Raw genomic sequence first — 14223 nt, forward strand, 5'->3', positions numbered from 1 at the left:
GAATGAAGTGTTTTCCATGTTCATAGGGAAATAATCAGCTGAGTTCAAGTGTCCAACCTGCATCCTGAGGCGGTCTCCTGACAGTCCTCGGTGGCCCTCCCCGCAGCCGTAAGCACAGCCCAGAGACTTGACTATCTTGATCAGCATAGTGAGAGCCAGGCGGTGGGTGCTGAAACCAGAACCCTCTTCCTCCTGATGAAGAAAACAAAGTCAGGCTTTCTCCCAGAAAACTTGCTATGCCCGTCGGTAGCGGTGCTAAGTCAGTCATCCAACGGCCCACCGTGTTTTTGAGGTGAAAGACGTTCAAAGTAGACTGGAACACTGAAAATTTCACCAGGTACACTGCAAAAACACAAAATCTTACCAAATATGTTTGTCCAGTTTCTAGTGCAAATATAAGACAGAACTAACTTACAAGAAGCTTTTCTGCAAGACATTGGAGCTTGTTTTAAGTCAATAATTTCCTAATATTGATGAAAAAGTTCTTGTTACATTGGCAGATTATTTCACTTATAACTTGGAAAAAAATGTTGTTATAAATAAATTTATCTGCCAATGGAACTAGAACTTTACAATCAATATTTCATTAATATTAAGGAATTATATCTTGCTAAAAAGCTACTTGTAAGTTTGTTTTTCTTATATGAAGCAAACTAAGATATCTGCATTAGAAACTGGACAAAAAACACTTGACAAGATTTTGTGTTTTTGCTGTGTAATTATACGTTATTGGAAGACATTACTGACAATACCTAAACACCAACCACGAAGTCCTAAAAAAGGAAACATAAAAAAAATAAAATAAAATAAAATAAGTAAAACCCTGCTTAGCCTGGCAAGTAAAGCCTGGTGGCCTGCCAGGCTTATAATCCTCTGGAAGTGTTCGAGATTAGAATCTACAGAATAATCTCTGAACTCACTTTTTTGTCATTCTCTTTGTTATTCTTGACGTCATCCTTGCTCCCCTGCCCACTGCCTCCGCCGCTCCCCCCTCCTCCACCTCCGTCTCCACCCCCACCGGCTCCTGGAAGCGGGCCGCCACCCTGGGCGCCAGCTGCCAGGCTCTGGCCGGCCGGGTCTTTGGCCCGGGTCTCCTGGTTCTCCTTGTTGTCCGGCTTGGACAGCTTCTTGCCCATGCCGGGGACGACGCCCACCTGCAGCAGGCAGTCGATGATGTTGAGGGCCACGTCGCAGATCCTGGAGCTGATGTCATGGGCGAGGACGGCGTAGAGCGCCCGCAGCACGGCCTGGTGCGGGAAAAGGGAAAGAGCATTATGCCGCTGGACGGAGCCGTGAGGAGATGCGTTCAGGGTCCGGCTAGTTCCCCACCGTTAGGTCCAGCATGCCGTTCTTCAGCACGAAGTTGTTGGTGCCCTCAATGTTCTCGCCCTCCTCCAGGCAGGAGTAGTTGATGCAGGAGTCAGTGAGGCTGCGGGGCAGGTTGCTGCAGGCCAGCGGCTCCACGGGGATTTCGGGCGCAGCGGACGGGTTGCACAGCTTCTTCATGTGCTCGGTGAAGAAGTCGGCGTAGCCCACGTTGAAGGAGGCCACCGTGGTGTTGAACGCCGCCATGGTGATGGTGGAGATCTGAGATCGCACTTCACAAAAACAGTTCAGTGTTTTAATGCAAATCCACCAATTCATACAGCATGACATCCCCAAAAAGGTTTTTCTTCGACTGAATTTTCCCCCATTCTCTTCCATTTTTAATAATTACCAAAACATGACACGTAAACAACCATCAGTTTTTATAAAAACTGAAGAAAAAAGCCCAAATTAACAAATCAACGGTAATAAGTGATCAGTACCTTCTGCTCTACTTACTATTCCCGTTATTTATTTATAACTTCTATTATTTTTATAAACACCTCTACCATTTTTTTTTTTATTAAAAGAAAAACAATTTCACAAGCTGAAAATTAAAAGTTAAAGGCATTAAACGTTTTTGGCCGACAAAAAACTGTAAGTAACTTGAACTTCAAATTCTGGCCAGTTAGAGGCAGTTACTGGAATTATTATTGATATTTATGCCCTATTTTTGAGAGCTACAAACCTCTTTACTTATTTTTATTTTCCTTTTAAATCAAAGTCATCAAATCTCACAAAAAATAAATAATCTTGGTGGTAAATTAACAATGTTTAACAAATTTCAGGTTGCATCAAGGTGCCTGATATGTTGAAAAGAATATGGTCGTTTTTCTTGTCAGCATTTATTATCGCTTGATGAGTTACATGGTTATGATGATAAAAAAAAAAGAGATTGAAAAAAACATTTTATTTATTAATTTTCCTGTTATTTATTTATAACTTCTATAAATAAACATCTAATGGTTCCATAGATTCTCATGGTATAGAAACAAAAACAACAAAAATAAGTGATCAGTGAAGTTGTTTTCTGCTTCAGACCAGGTTCTGAGTGTCGCTCTGCGTCTAAAACCAGGCCTGTTATCTGTGTGTGTTTGTCTCAATAATAACTGCGTTACGTAACCCGGCAGAGACAGAAACATCCGCCATCTTCTAACGGATCTAATTAACGGTTAAACAACACGACTCCTGGACTCTGTTTCTTAATAAACCTTGACATGTTTATTAACGGTTTCCGCCGGTAGCTCCTCCCTGTTTAGCGCCGTTATTCCGGCTCACCTTCCTTCACCGTGTTGTCGCTGTGGCTGTTGGAGTGGTCGGGCATGTCTCTGAGCAGGGAGTGGTGGGAGTGGGAGTGCTTGGCGCTCAGGCTGTCGGCATCGGCAGCTGTGTCCGTGCTGCCTCTGCGTGTGAATTTACCTGGAAAGGAATGGAAACACGAGGGGATTCACATGCTGTTTTTGAAGAAAAACCTGAACAGCAGATGCTGCTGGAGGCTAGATGAGCTGGAAAATCTCAATCTGTGTAACTGCAGCTCACAAACAAGCACTACATCACCTCCTCTACTATTACAATTTCCTTTCAAAATACACAAGCCAGCAATTTTAAAAACCTTCTGGTTCAAATCATTTTATCTCCTTTCCTTTGAGCTTTTATTTTAGGTTACTGAAGTAACTGGAGTGTTAAACGTTTCGTCTTATTTAAGGTTTTCAACTGTAAGAACTAAGACTTGAACAAGTCAGTTACCCCGAACAGAAACACTGGAGGAGAATGTGACTGGAGGTCAGCAGCGTCGTGACATACCCATGATGGTGGCCTGCCAGCCGCCGCGGTCCAGAGCCCGCCGCTCGTCACCCAGGCCCGAGAAGCTTCCGAAGGAGAAGGTGCTGCGAGTGGGCGAGACGTCCAGGTGGTCGTCGTGCAGCAGGAAGGGGACGCCCATGCGCCGCTGCCGCTTCTTCCCGGCGTGATGGAAGGGAATAGAGCCTTTCCTCTCCCGGTCCTCCCGCCGGTTCTTGAACTGCAGCACAACCAGAAGTCTTTAGTGGTGCTGCTAAAGACTACAGAACCCTGCTGTAGGGTCAAGCTGGGGCGCTGACCTTCTTGAAGATGTTCATGCCCAGGTCAGAGGACAGGTCTGGGACGGCCTGTCGGCGCAGGTTGGTGAGGGAAACCTTGGCAAAAGTCTCGGTGCTCAGAGATTTGCCCTCTTCGTTGCACTTCAGACTCATATCCTGTACAGCAAAACAAAACCTCAATCAATCAAGTTGTTGTTAAATCTGACGATGGTAAGTGGCTGCCGTTGCTACCTGGGTCTTGTGGGTGTTGACCAGCGAGGGCGTGGCAGCCACCATGGAGCTGCTGCGAGGGCGGGGCAGCGGGGTGACCAGGGGTTCCGGGTTGCGTTCCGGTCTTTCCTCCATGATCTGCCTCAGGCGCTGCAGGTAGTACATCAGGGCCCAGTGCACGCCCTCCTCCGTCCAGTGGGGCTGCAGCAGGCAGCGCAGCACCGCCACGTCGAAGTAGGTGGCGTACCGGGCGCGGTGCGCCAGAGACGCCGGCAGACCGGCAGGAGCTGACGTCCTGGAGGAACAGAGACTTAACAGTTGATGCAACCACAGGCTCGGTCAGATCAATATCTTCATCAATGTCTGAGACCGGCTGAGTCGTTAGAGAAGCGAAAAGGACCTCAAAGCCTCCAGTCTGGCTGCAGAGTCATAAAGAAAGCAATGACATCAAAGACCATTTTGTTCCTAAATCACCACGGTTACATCATCGCTGGTTTCCCCCCTGATATTCTGGTAGACTCGGTTCAATTAGGATCAAAACTGAAACATTTGTTCCATTTCCAGCTGCTGAGGGGTTTTTTTTTCTCTCTGCTTTGAGTCAAACCAACCAAACACATTGAACGCCCCCTTCTTGCCTGTGCGGGCGCTGCACCAAGAACCACCGAAGGAAACAACACAAAACCCTCTGAAGAAGACACTGAGTGACACTTCATTCTTCACAAAATGGAAAGAAAAATGGAGTGGAATCAGATTTTAGTAGTGGAGGATTTCTCTTCTGTCTTTGGCTAAAGACCAGAAACCTTTTCTCCCACTAGCACTAGGCTAGCTCGTTTTTTTCGGTTGTATTTACCCAAAATACCATGCGCTGCAGTCCACTTCCTGCTTTTGGAGCAGTCTCTGGTCCGCTTGGTGTTCTCATATGCATTCAAAATGTACCGGAGTTAATTTCAACCAAACCGAGACTGAGGTTTTTAGGACCAGAGTTCACTTTAGAGTTTGATTCCGCGTTCACACTTCACCAACCGAACCGGACTTTCAAGATAAATGGACCGGAGTTGGATTAAAACGAGCTGAACTCGGCTGGTGGGAATGATGCTATAAATGAGGTACTTTTGTATCTACTCCCAATTTTCTAACTTCATGTAATAAAATGTTCTTGAAGCTTGTTGCCATCATCTGTCCTGGTTGGCTTTGTTCTAACACACAAACTTGCTACTTGATTTTTAATGTCTTTGCATACGGGCATTTCTCCATGTATATAACAGAATTTTCACAGAAACCAGCAATTTTGGATGTGTTTTTTTTTCCACCTCACTAAATATTTAGTTATTTAGTGATTACCTGGTGGACATTCCTCTGAACAGATATGAAGAACAGATGGATGGTGAATATTTCTATTTTCTTTACAATCTGGTATTATCGGACCACACCTGCCATTATAAGCACGTTGCACTGATCACAGCCAGTTGATGGGGTGAATCTGGTTAAAACGAGAACGAGGGGAAGCTGACAGCTCTGAGAAATCACAGCACACATCACTGGCCTGCATGGCCGGGATTATTTTGGGAGACAAGAGTTCCATTTGGAGATGGAGTTAACGGGACGAAGCATGACGCGGCTCAGCTCCTGCTGTCCAGACTCACGTTCTGCTGCTCCGTCTCACTTCAACTCTCACTGCTTTAATCTAGAAATCTGGTCAGTCAACGGGGATAATAACAAAACTGTCCACTCCTCCTGCCACAATGCCTCATTAATAATCCATCAGAGGAGGACGGAGAACAAGGGCAAAGCCCGCCTTCAGCATCCTCTGGGCAGCAGCAGGGGGACGGGGGGTGAGGGGGAGACGGAGCCTTGGCCTACGTGAGTCCACTATAAATAAGCTGGATGAAGGTCAGCGCTCGCTGCAGAGAAACATATTGGGAACCAGAAGAAGGGAAGCGAGGGACAGAAGGAGGGCCAGGATAATCTGCGGAGAGCAGCAGCGGACGACGCCTCCTCCTTCCCTCCTCTGCTGTTGTCGGGTTGCCACGGAGACCCGGTGACGACAGTCCCTGGCACAAGGGGGAAGATGCAGCAGCCGGGGTCGCCATGGAAACTGCCTCCGCATCAGCAGCGGCTTGGCGAGAGGTGCGGATGGCGCCGCGGGGACGGGACAGGACGGGAGCGAACGGCGAGGATCGGCCCACGCCGGAAACGGCCGCAGAGTGGAGGAGGAGGAGGAGGGATAAAAACGGGAGTCTGATTGATGAGGAAACAGAGACGGAGCCTCTGATCCCACCTGAGTCCTGCAGGACGGACACATCAGGACCCTCACAGCCCATAAACAAGACCTGGATTTGTAGGATTGTCACGGTTCTGAATCAAATGAATGAATCCAACCTGATGTGACAGACTTGGAAAAACAAAAACACCCTCATGGAATACAAAAAAAAAAAAAAAAAACAATTTTGGAATATTTCCTCATTGATGGAGATTCTCCCCAGCTTTGATGCCAGCGTCAGACATTACTTGAGCATAATTACCCTGGTTATGTGGGTTAAAGTGAGAACAGTGAGAGAAGAGCCTCTGCGTCTGCCTGATGAGACAGAACAGCTATTAATATAAGCTGAGCAGTTTATCTGACGGAAGCCTGAAGGGCTCATTTTTCTCTCCCCGCCAACATGGTGGCGTTCCCCAACTATTACTCTGCTGGTGTAACGTTTCCAGGCCTCATCATATAAAATTAGAAAACGGCTGCCATGTCTACCGGAGGAGGTAGAAAGTCTCTGGTTGCTATGGAAACACCTGCTTTTCTTGAGAAGCAGTTGGAGGTTCCGGATTTAAAATAAACAGGCCCTGATCTAAAAGTCAGGTCAAAAACCAAAATAAAACCCTGATTAGAATAACCTTCTACTCTGAACATGAACATTTTTTAATGTGTTTTTTTAATCAAGGAATATTACGGGAGTGGATCAGAGTGTGAGTGTATAGTTCACACTGAATCAATATGACAGAAAAACAGAAATCCTAATGCAGTAGGAGATCCACAAGGAGAAACATGACAAAAATATTCACATTTTGATGTATAAAATGTACCACAACGTATCATAACTAATCAAATATGATGTTAATATGAACATCAGCTCATCGTTATTAAACCCTGTTGGACTTCAGGTTAAGGTGCTCACTTTTTCTTGGAGGGCCCCTTGGCCGCCGGGGGCTGCTGGGACGTCCCTCCCTTCTCCACCGAGTTGGCACGGCGACAGCTCTGCTCACCTGCTGCAGGGAAGGAGGAATCTGATTGGCTGGCTTCACAGACCACCTGGAAGCCCTGTGGGTTTGTAGAAGGACAGATAAGACAGACAGGAAGGAGGGCCGACACGTGGCGTTGATGAATCCCAGAGGCAGGAACCAGAAGGGGACGAAACGTCAGGCTGAATCTGACGAGAGAGCAGCTAAACACTGACTCACCAGGGGACTCTGGTTGGCAGACCCCTGGGGGCTGCACTGGTTGTTGACTGGGGAGTTCCTCTTAGCTGGCGGGACAGAACAGAGCCCGTTATGATCCTGATCATGAACAAATGAGAACAGACCCTCTCTGGTCTTGGTGTTTACCTGTCACAATATTCCGGACCGGTTTGATCAGGGTGGTGAAGGCCGGGATGTCGGGCTGCCGGTGCTCCCACATGGGCTGCCAGATCACCAGGCCGCTGGCCAGCCTGAAGGTCAGGTCTGACTCCTGGACAAACAAAGGTTAGACTCCGGAAAGCCCCGGTTCCGGTGCTGGGCGTGAAGCGGAACGCACCTTGATGCGGTGGATGAGCGGCGCGAACAGGAACACGAACAGCTCCACGGTGGCCATGCTCTTGTGGAACAGCTTGGCCCGCACGCTGTCGTCGTCCTCCAGCAGGGAGCTGCCGTGCTGCGGCCCCGAGCCCGAGCCCGAGCCAGGGGCCCCCGGGGAGGAGCCCTGGTTCCCCAGTGGCTGGAGGAAGGCGCTGCTGCTGCTGCCGCCCCTGGACCAGCCCTGGTTGCCCAACGCCTCCTGGTTGCACTCCTGTGCGGCGTCCAGCAGCATCCAGTGCAGCGTGTGCAGCAGCTTGGTCTCTGCCACGCCCAGCTTGTCCTGGTGGCCTGACGGGAGGGAAGGACAACTTTACCTCTAACGTCCAGAGGACAGTAGGCGGCAGCGACCCAGTACAGCACTAAACATGGGGGCGCACACACACCAGTTAACAGGTGAACTTGGCTTGATGGATGCAGTTCCCCGTCTTACTGCTTTACAAGCAGCATGGGATCATTTTCCTGCATTTTCATTGGCTGTCAAGCTACAAATGGAGCTAGCCGGTTATTGCGGTTAGCTGTTTGGCTTCATCAGTCTATGACAGGACGTGTTTGGAACGTACAGAACCGAACTCTGACTCCAATCCAACTGGAAATCAATCAAATTGAGGCAACCTGTATTAATGGAGATGAATGAATGGATTATCGTAGCAATCTTTAAACATTCAACTGATAACCGACCCGAACACCCAACAGGGCAATGTCCTGCTGAACCACACTTTGTTACTGAAGGTAACTGGACTGAAGCTGCATCAATCATTACTCATCTTATGCAAATTAACTGGAACAAACCAGGATGTATATAATCAGTTTAAACTGAATCAAAAAACAAGTCAGTCCAACTGACTTGGACTGAAATAATTTGACAACTAAGGATCTGCAGTCTCACTCTTTACTGGATCAGAATTAGGTTTCAAATGCTTGAGATCTCCTCTAGAAACACATGTCTATTTCTAAAGTTCAAACACCAAATATACATTAATATGCATAATATTCGTAGTGGAAACCATCTTAGCGCTGCCATAGAAGCCAATATCTACCCTCTTCCTTACTTTTGGTTTTCAGCCCATCAGTGCCACAGTAAATAAAGGCTGCTCCTGGATGCTTTGTAGACACCAGCCAATAGCCTGTCTAGTAGTGTTTAGTTTTTGTATTTCAGTTTCTCAAGCTGCATTTTACAGTGTAACATTTACAGAAAAACACGAAACTTGGTAGAGGTTTACTGTATTTGTAACTGGTTAACTTGTCTCAAACTGAACTTTGTGCATTTTAAAATGGATCTGAATTAAAATTCTGCTGTACTGAATGAATTAGGTGGTTAATCATATTATCTAACTACATAGTGAGTCAGTCAGAGGCTTCTTCAAATTAGTTGTAATACAGACTGCTACAGGAGATCTCTCCTCTCCACAGCCACCATCTAAATTAACTCTTTAATCAAATGGGTTTTTACATAAACTGATCTGTAATGAATGAATAGAAACTGGATTAACTGGATTAATTAGGGAGGAAAAAGTTGGACCAATCCTTGCTATACTGAAGAAAAAAAATAAATAAGCAAAAAAAAAAAAAAAGTCTTTGTGTTGGATCACCGGAGCCTCACCCAGCTTGTTCCTGTTGGACAGCAGGATGGAGGTGCAGTGCAGGACGTGGGGCAGCGCAGCCTGGACCAGCTCCCAGCGGGAGATGCTCTGGATGGCCTCGGACAGCGCCGGAGACAGGCCGTGCAGCTTGTTCTCCACCAGGACCCGCTCAAAGGACTGGGCCGGCGTCCAGAGGCACAGGGTGGGGGGACAAACGGGGATTAAAGCAGCCTTTCTTTGCTGTGTGGGGGGCCCGGATGGCCCCTCCAGCAGCAGTAGCATTATGGAGATGAGTTCACGTGAAGCAGGAAAAGCACCGGCCTGAAGGTGCATTAAGGTAAAAACAGACAGATTATGACTCACCACGCAGGACGCTTCATACTGTTTCCCCAACTTCGGCCGCAGGAAAGCGCTGAAACCACATTAACATGATTGGAATCAGATTACCTCCACCACAGCTGCGCCTGCCCTACTTTCTGGGGGCAAATTTGCGTTTCCAGGTGCGGCACTTTACATCAAACATGCAACCACCCCCAGACCCCCTTCCCTCTCCTCCACATCTCCCTCCAGAACCGAACCCGAACCAATACCAGACACCTGTTATCCCGCCTCCACCGACCTGGTCTGCCTCCAGAGGAAGGTCTGGATGGGGAACGGGACTCCCTTCCCGCATTCCGGCTCGTTTTCGTCCAGGCTCTTCCTCTTCACCATGTTGTCCCCGGACCGGTGCTGCTGGCTGACCGGGAGCCGCGGCTGGCGCTCCCGCTGCGGCTGCGGCTCCTGGCTCCGTCCAGGTGATCCGCACAGCCTTCCTCCCCCGCTTCCCTCCTCAGCACATGATTGGGTTCATCCTGCGTAAAATGGCTGCAAGTGTCGATCGGCGGCTGTAGAAACTGAGAGGGAGAGAGAGCGGCGGCAGGAGGAGGAGGAGGAAAAAGGGGGAGAGCAAAACGATTTCTGCACCTCCGCGGAGCAGCGGGCTGGAGCCGATCGTTTCTGGTTCCTCCACCCCGCAGAGGGGGGCTGTGTTCGGGGTGCAGCTCCTCTAAAGACGCTACGTTTCTGCTGACATCTGTCAGCATCAACAGGTTGGTTAATGACCTGGGAAGAAACATCATCACCATCAAGTCTGACCTTCATCCGATAAACCAGGATTACAGATGTTTTACTGTTTTATAATTAAATATAAATTATAACAATTAAATATAAATATAACACCTATGCGGGGACTGAAAGATAACACACCATTTAACTAACTATGATTTCACTTTTCCTAACCTGATCATATTTATCGGTCGTAAAACTCGTGTATTGTATTCAGGTGACGTTTGATGTGGACCATATGGGAGGTTGCCCAGGGCAGCATCAGACATGTGGGTGGTTTTCTATTGGTTTTACGCATGTGTGTAGTAATTTAAAGCAGATGCTGTCTGAAACCTGCACATGCTTCAGCTAAAATTTAATGTCACTTTTATAATATGCCCTTGTCCCTATTGTTCTTGCTGTTTTATGATTCAACAGTGCTGTTAGTGTTTGTTCATTTTATGTATGTTCTTGTAAATAAGAATTTGTTCTTACTAATTTACCCGGTTAAAGTACAAAAAGAAGAAGAAAAAAGGTTATTTTACTTTTTTATATTGGACTGCAGTATATTTATTTAATCCTCCAGAAGAATTTAAATTATTTCCTACTTTTTGATTGGTTGTGAGGCAACACAAGAAGAAACTTCCCTAACAGGATAAAATGGTAAGCTCCTGTGTTTTATTTTATTTTTGTCCAGTTTGATCAAACTTTATAAATCAACCAAGGCATCAAAAAATGGTTAGGTGTTTTGCTTCTTTCAGTATAAAATTAAAAAAGTATCATTGAAACTTCTTAATGAAAGAACATGCTGCTTTTTTAATATTTCATGCATGGAAAAAGTAAGTAAGCTCAAACAAAAGAGTTAGAAATTAAATCCAGTCTTTCTCTAAAGCACACAAATTTTTTTCTATTTATGTGAAGAGAAAACAAATAAAATGATTCATAAACTATTTTTGACATGCGTGAAGTTTTTATGCTGTTTTTGGACAGGTTGTACTGAAATGTGAATTTCCCTCTGGGATTAATAAAGTACATTCATTCATTCACATGTAGTTAAAATGAATTCTTTTGGATGGAAGCTTTGCATACTTTTAAGTTCTTAAAAAGCCCCCACCTCATGGGGTCAAAGGGTATGACACACCTGTGTTGAACAGACACACCTGGTCACCCTGTGGTTCTGGCAGGTGAGGCTCCACTTGAGGTGCTGGATCACACCTCCACCAGGTAGGTCAGGTCTGGCTGAAAGGGCACATCTAACACTCGGCTCCCTAAAAGAGGCAACCAGCCTCTTCTCCTGTCACATGGAACGACCCTCCTGTCAGCACCAATCCAAGAAATAAACTTCTCTGGCTCTACTCCGGTTCCTCTTATCTTCCTCCCCACAGATGGGTTCAATCTGGACAGACTCAGACGAGAACAAGAAACAATTAAAAGATTTAATGACAGCAATGAATAAAAGTTCTTTGGCGCTCGGGCCCCGGCAGCTGATTTGAGCTGAGATTTGATGTGAACTCGATGAACATCCCGATAACTGATTAGGGATGCTCTCCCCCGGGGCCCGACACTGGTGGTGGTGGTCAGGAAGGGTTCCATCCTGGAGAACCGAAGGATGAGGGTGGAGATGGGGAGGTGGTGGGTTGAACGCAGCTGGGAAGCATCTGACGGTTTGGGTGTGGATCCTCTTATGAAGAGCCTGATTGCTGATTGAACGTGCAGGGTGAGGTCCAGGCTGAAGACGGGGATGAGCATGACGTCAATGGGTGAACGGAGGGGGCGGAGTCTTCCAGCTTGAACCTCTGCTAAAGCTCCATTTCAATTACTGCTCATCAACTCCTCTACAGCAGCAGGCCTTCCTACTCACGAGATAATCCCAATTGTACCATATTTATCATTCTTCCTGTAAACGGGCATAATGGATGCATATTAAGACATCCACCGGTTTGTCGGGGTTCTGTTCAGATCAGAACCAGGACGGTTTGGGTGATTAGATCAGGGGTACCCAAACTTTTTGACACCAAGATCTACTTTTCCTCCCACCAGCCGGCTGAGATCTACCACATGATACGAAGATATACAAATTGTAAATTGAAACTCTATTGGCTTATTTTATATGCATTATTGCAGACATATTAAAGTGTAAGAAAACCTCATGCAGTTTCTTACTCAGTGAGATTCTGACACTGGGAGGAAATTGCTGGTTTCTCATAGTAAGAAGCTGGTTGCAAACCAGAGGCCAGCAGGTATCAGAGATAAAAATAAATAGCATGTTTGATAGAGGAAAAACCTCTCAGTCTCTGTGCTCAAAGCAAGACACCAGATCTTATAATACCCAAACTTTGGGTATTATAAGTTTGGGTATTATAAGAAAAAACAAAACAATATGGATCAGATGATATTTTCCAATCTGTTGTCAAATTTTGGTGACCCTGAGTGAATTGTAGTCTCAGTTTGTTGAGTGTGGCCACCAACAAGGCATTTTAACTGGAGAATTGTCACTCACTGGAAAGTCACCATTATTTTTATTAATTCTCTGTAAAACTGAGAAATGATTGTGGATAAAAATCCACCAGTTTTTAAATATCCAGACCACCCTGTGTGACATTAATAACTTTTAGCATTCCCAAAAGATAAAGAAAAATATTTTCTTTAAACATCATTTTAATCCCCACAAAGAAGAAATAAACAGCAACAAAACATGTGACTCAAACCAGTTTTGGTGCCAACGCTGACTTTCCTAAATGACTCACCCTCCTCCTGTCACGATCCCTGGGTGTTTGGGATTTTGTTTGTGTTGTTCTGATCATTCCCTTGTTCATTTATGTTCCTGTGGTCTCGACATGTTCAGTTCATTTCTTTGTGCTCGTTATTTCCATAGACATTCATTTCCTTTCAGTTTTGTTTCTTGTATACATTTATTTATTTTAGATTGTCATGGTTTTCCTCTAGGTTTGTAGTTTTTGAATCTTAGTTTTCTTTTGTGTTAATTGTACCTCATTTCCTCTGATTAGTCCATCTGGTTCCTTTTTGTCATTTTCACCTATGTTTTGATATTTAAGCTCCTGGTTTTCATTTGTTTCTCTCTGGTTTCTTCCATTCCTCTGTTTCTCTTCCATGCCCTTCCATGTTTCTCTTCCCTTTATCTGTAAGTTTAGATTTTTCAAAGTGAAAAATAATTCACTTCACATCTGAGCCTGTGTCTGCATTTGTTTTTGGCTCCAAATGAAAACCAAACAATACATCTGTCAATGACTGGCTAATGCTAACCAAATTAATCAATCTCACTCTGTGTTCTGTAAACACTTCTGGGTCAGCTAAACAATGTTTATGGGATGGGATCAGTGTACTTCTTGGAATATTTCCAATTTAGTGGCCAAAGCGTGGGACAACACTACTGACAACGTTTACAGGACGAATAACAGAAATAACCGCACTTTCATGTCAGCAGATTAAGCTAACCATGAAGCTAGCTGTTAGCTGTTGGATAAAAATGAAAGAAAATGCCAACCAGAATACATAGTGTCAGAAATGGTAACTTTTTTCAACAAATTTTAATGATAGTTTTGTTGTTCATTTAGTCAATAGCTAGCTAATCCTAACCAAACCACAATCATTTGTGACTAAACATTCTTCTGGACCAACATTCAAATTAATATTTGAGTAGAAATCAGTGAAGTTTTTGTAATCTGACCAGCTGATAGCCAACTGGCTAATGCTAGCTAAACTACGATCAGTCTCAAATGTCTCCTAACATTCAATGTTATATCTGTAGGTTGTGACCACAGCGTTGGGCCTCAATGACAAAAAACACTGCCTATCCTTAGAAAGATATCTAGACTGAATATATGTAGTAAATAATTACAGTGTCTGGAAAAGTATTCCTGCTACGCAAAGTCTCAAAGTTAAAATTCACAACAGAAGAGTCAATTAGAAAATAGCTGGCAAAAACTGCTTTGAGATAAACTAAGGAAGCCGTTTTAATGCATAAACAAAAAAAAAGTTAGGAATGTTAGGATGTTAGGAAAAAAGTAAAGTGGCTATTTCTGAAGCAACCAAACTGAATCAAAACAAGCAACTCCAGAAAA

General features: G+C 45.3%; 1 protein-coding gene across 4 annotated transcripts in view; it reads right to left on the reverse strand.

Moving 5' to 3' along the window:
* The window catches only part of unc80 (unc-80 homolog (C. elegans)), a 46109-nt gene extending 34607 nt beyond the window's left edge, over positions 1-11502 (reverse strand). For 2 of the 4 annotated variants that reach the window (XM_088014825.1, XM_088014821.1), the window contains exons 1-15: positions 11302-11501; positions 9678-10159; positions 9422-9470; positions 9079-9235; positions 7438-7766; positions 7248-7371; positions 7104-7168; positions 6821-6963; positions 3675-3948; positions 3465-3599; positions 3169-3385; positions 2644-2784; positions 1330-1598; positions 921-1247; positions 58-192 (exon numbers count right to left, since the gene is read on the reverse strand). In XM_088014825.1, coding sequence (XP_087870951.1) covers positions 58-192; positions 921-1247; positions 1330-1598; positions 2644-2784; positions 3169-3385; positions 3465-3599; positions 3675-3948; positions 6821-6963; positions 7104-7168; positions 7248-7371; positions 7438-7766; positions 9079-9235; positions 9422-9470; positions 9678-9769 — 2457 coding nt within the window. In that variant the 5' untranslated portion in view covers positions 9770-10159; positions 11302-11501. Of the gene's footprint in view, positions 1-57; positions 193-920; positions 1248-1329; positions 1599-2643; positions 2785-3168; positions 3386-3464; positions 3600-3674; positions 3949-6820; positions 6964-7103; positions 7169-7247; positions 7372-7437; positions 7767-9078; positions 9471-9677; positions 10160-11301 lie in introns of all 4 variants that reach the window. The other 2 variants (XM_088014817.1, XM_088014814.1) reach the window with 1 other exon arrangement.
* Positions 11503-14223: the final 2721 nt, after the last annotated feature.

This window comes from Poecilia mexicana, unplaced genomic scaffold (genome assembly GCF_051168715.1).
Source record: "Poecilia mexicana isolate PSO_F unplaced genomic scaffold, ASM5116871v1 scaffold_2, whole genome shotgun sequence".
NCBI lineage: Eukaryota > Metazoa > Chordata > Actinopteri > Cyprinodontiformes > Poeciliidae > Poecilia > Poecilia mexicana.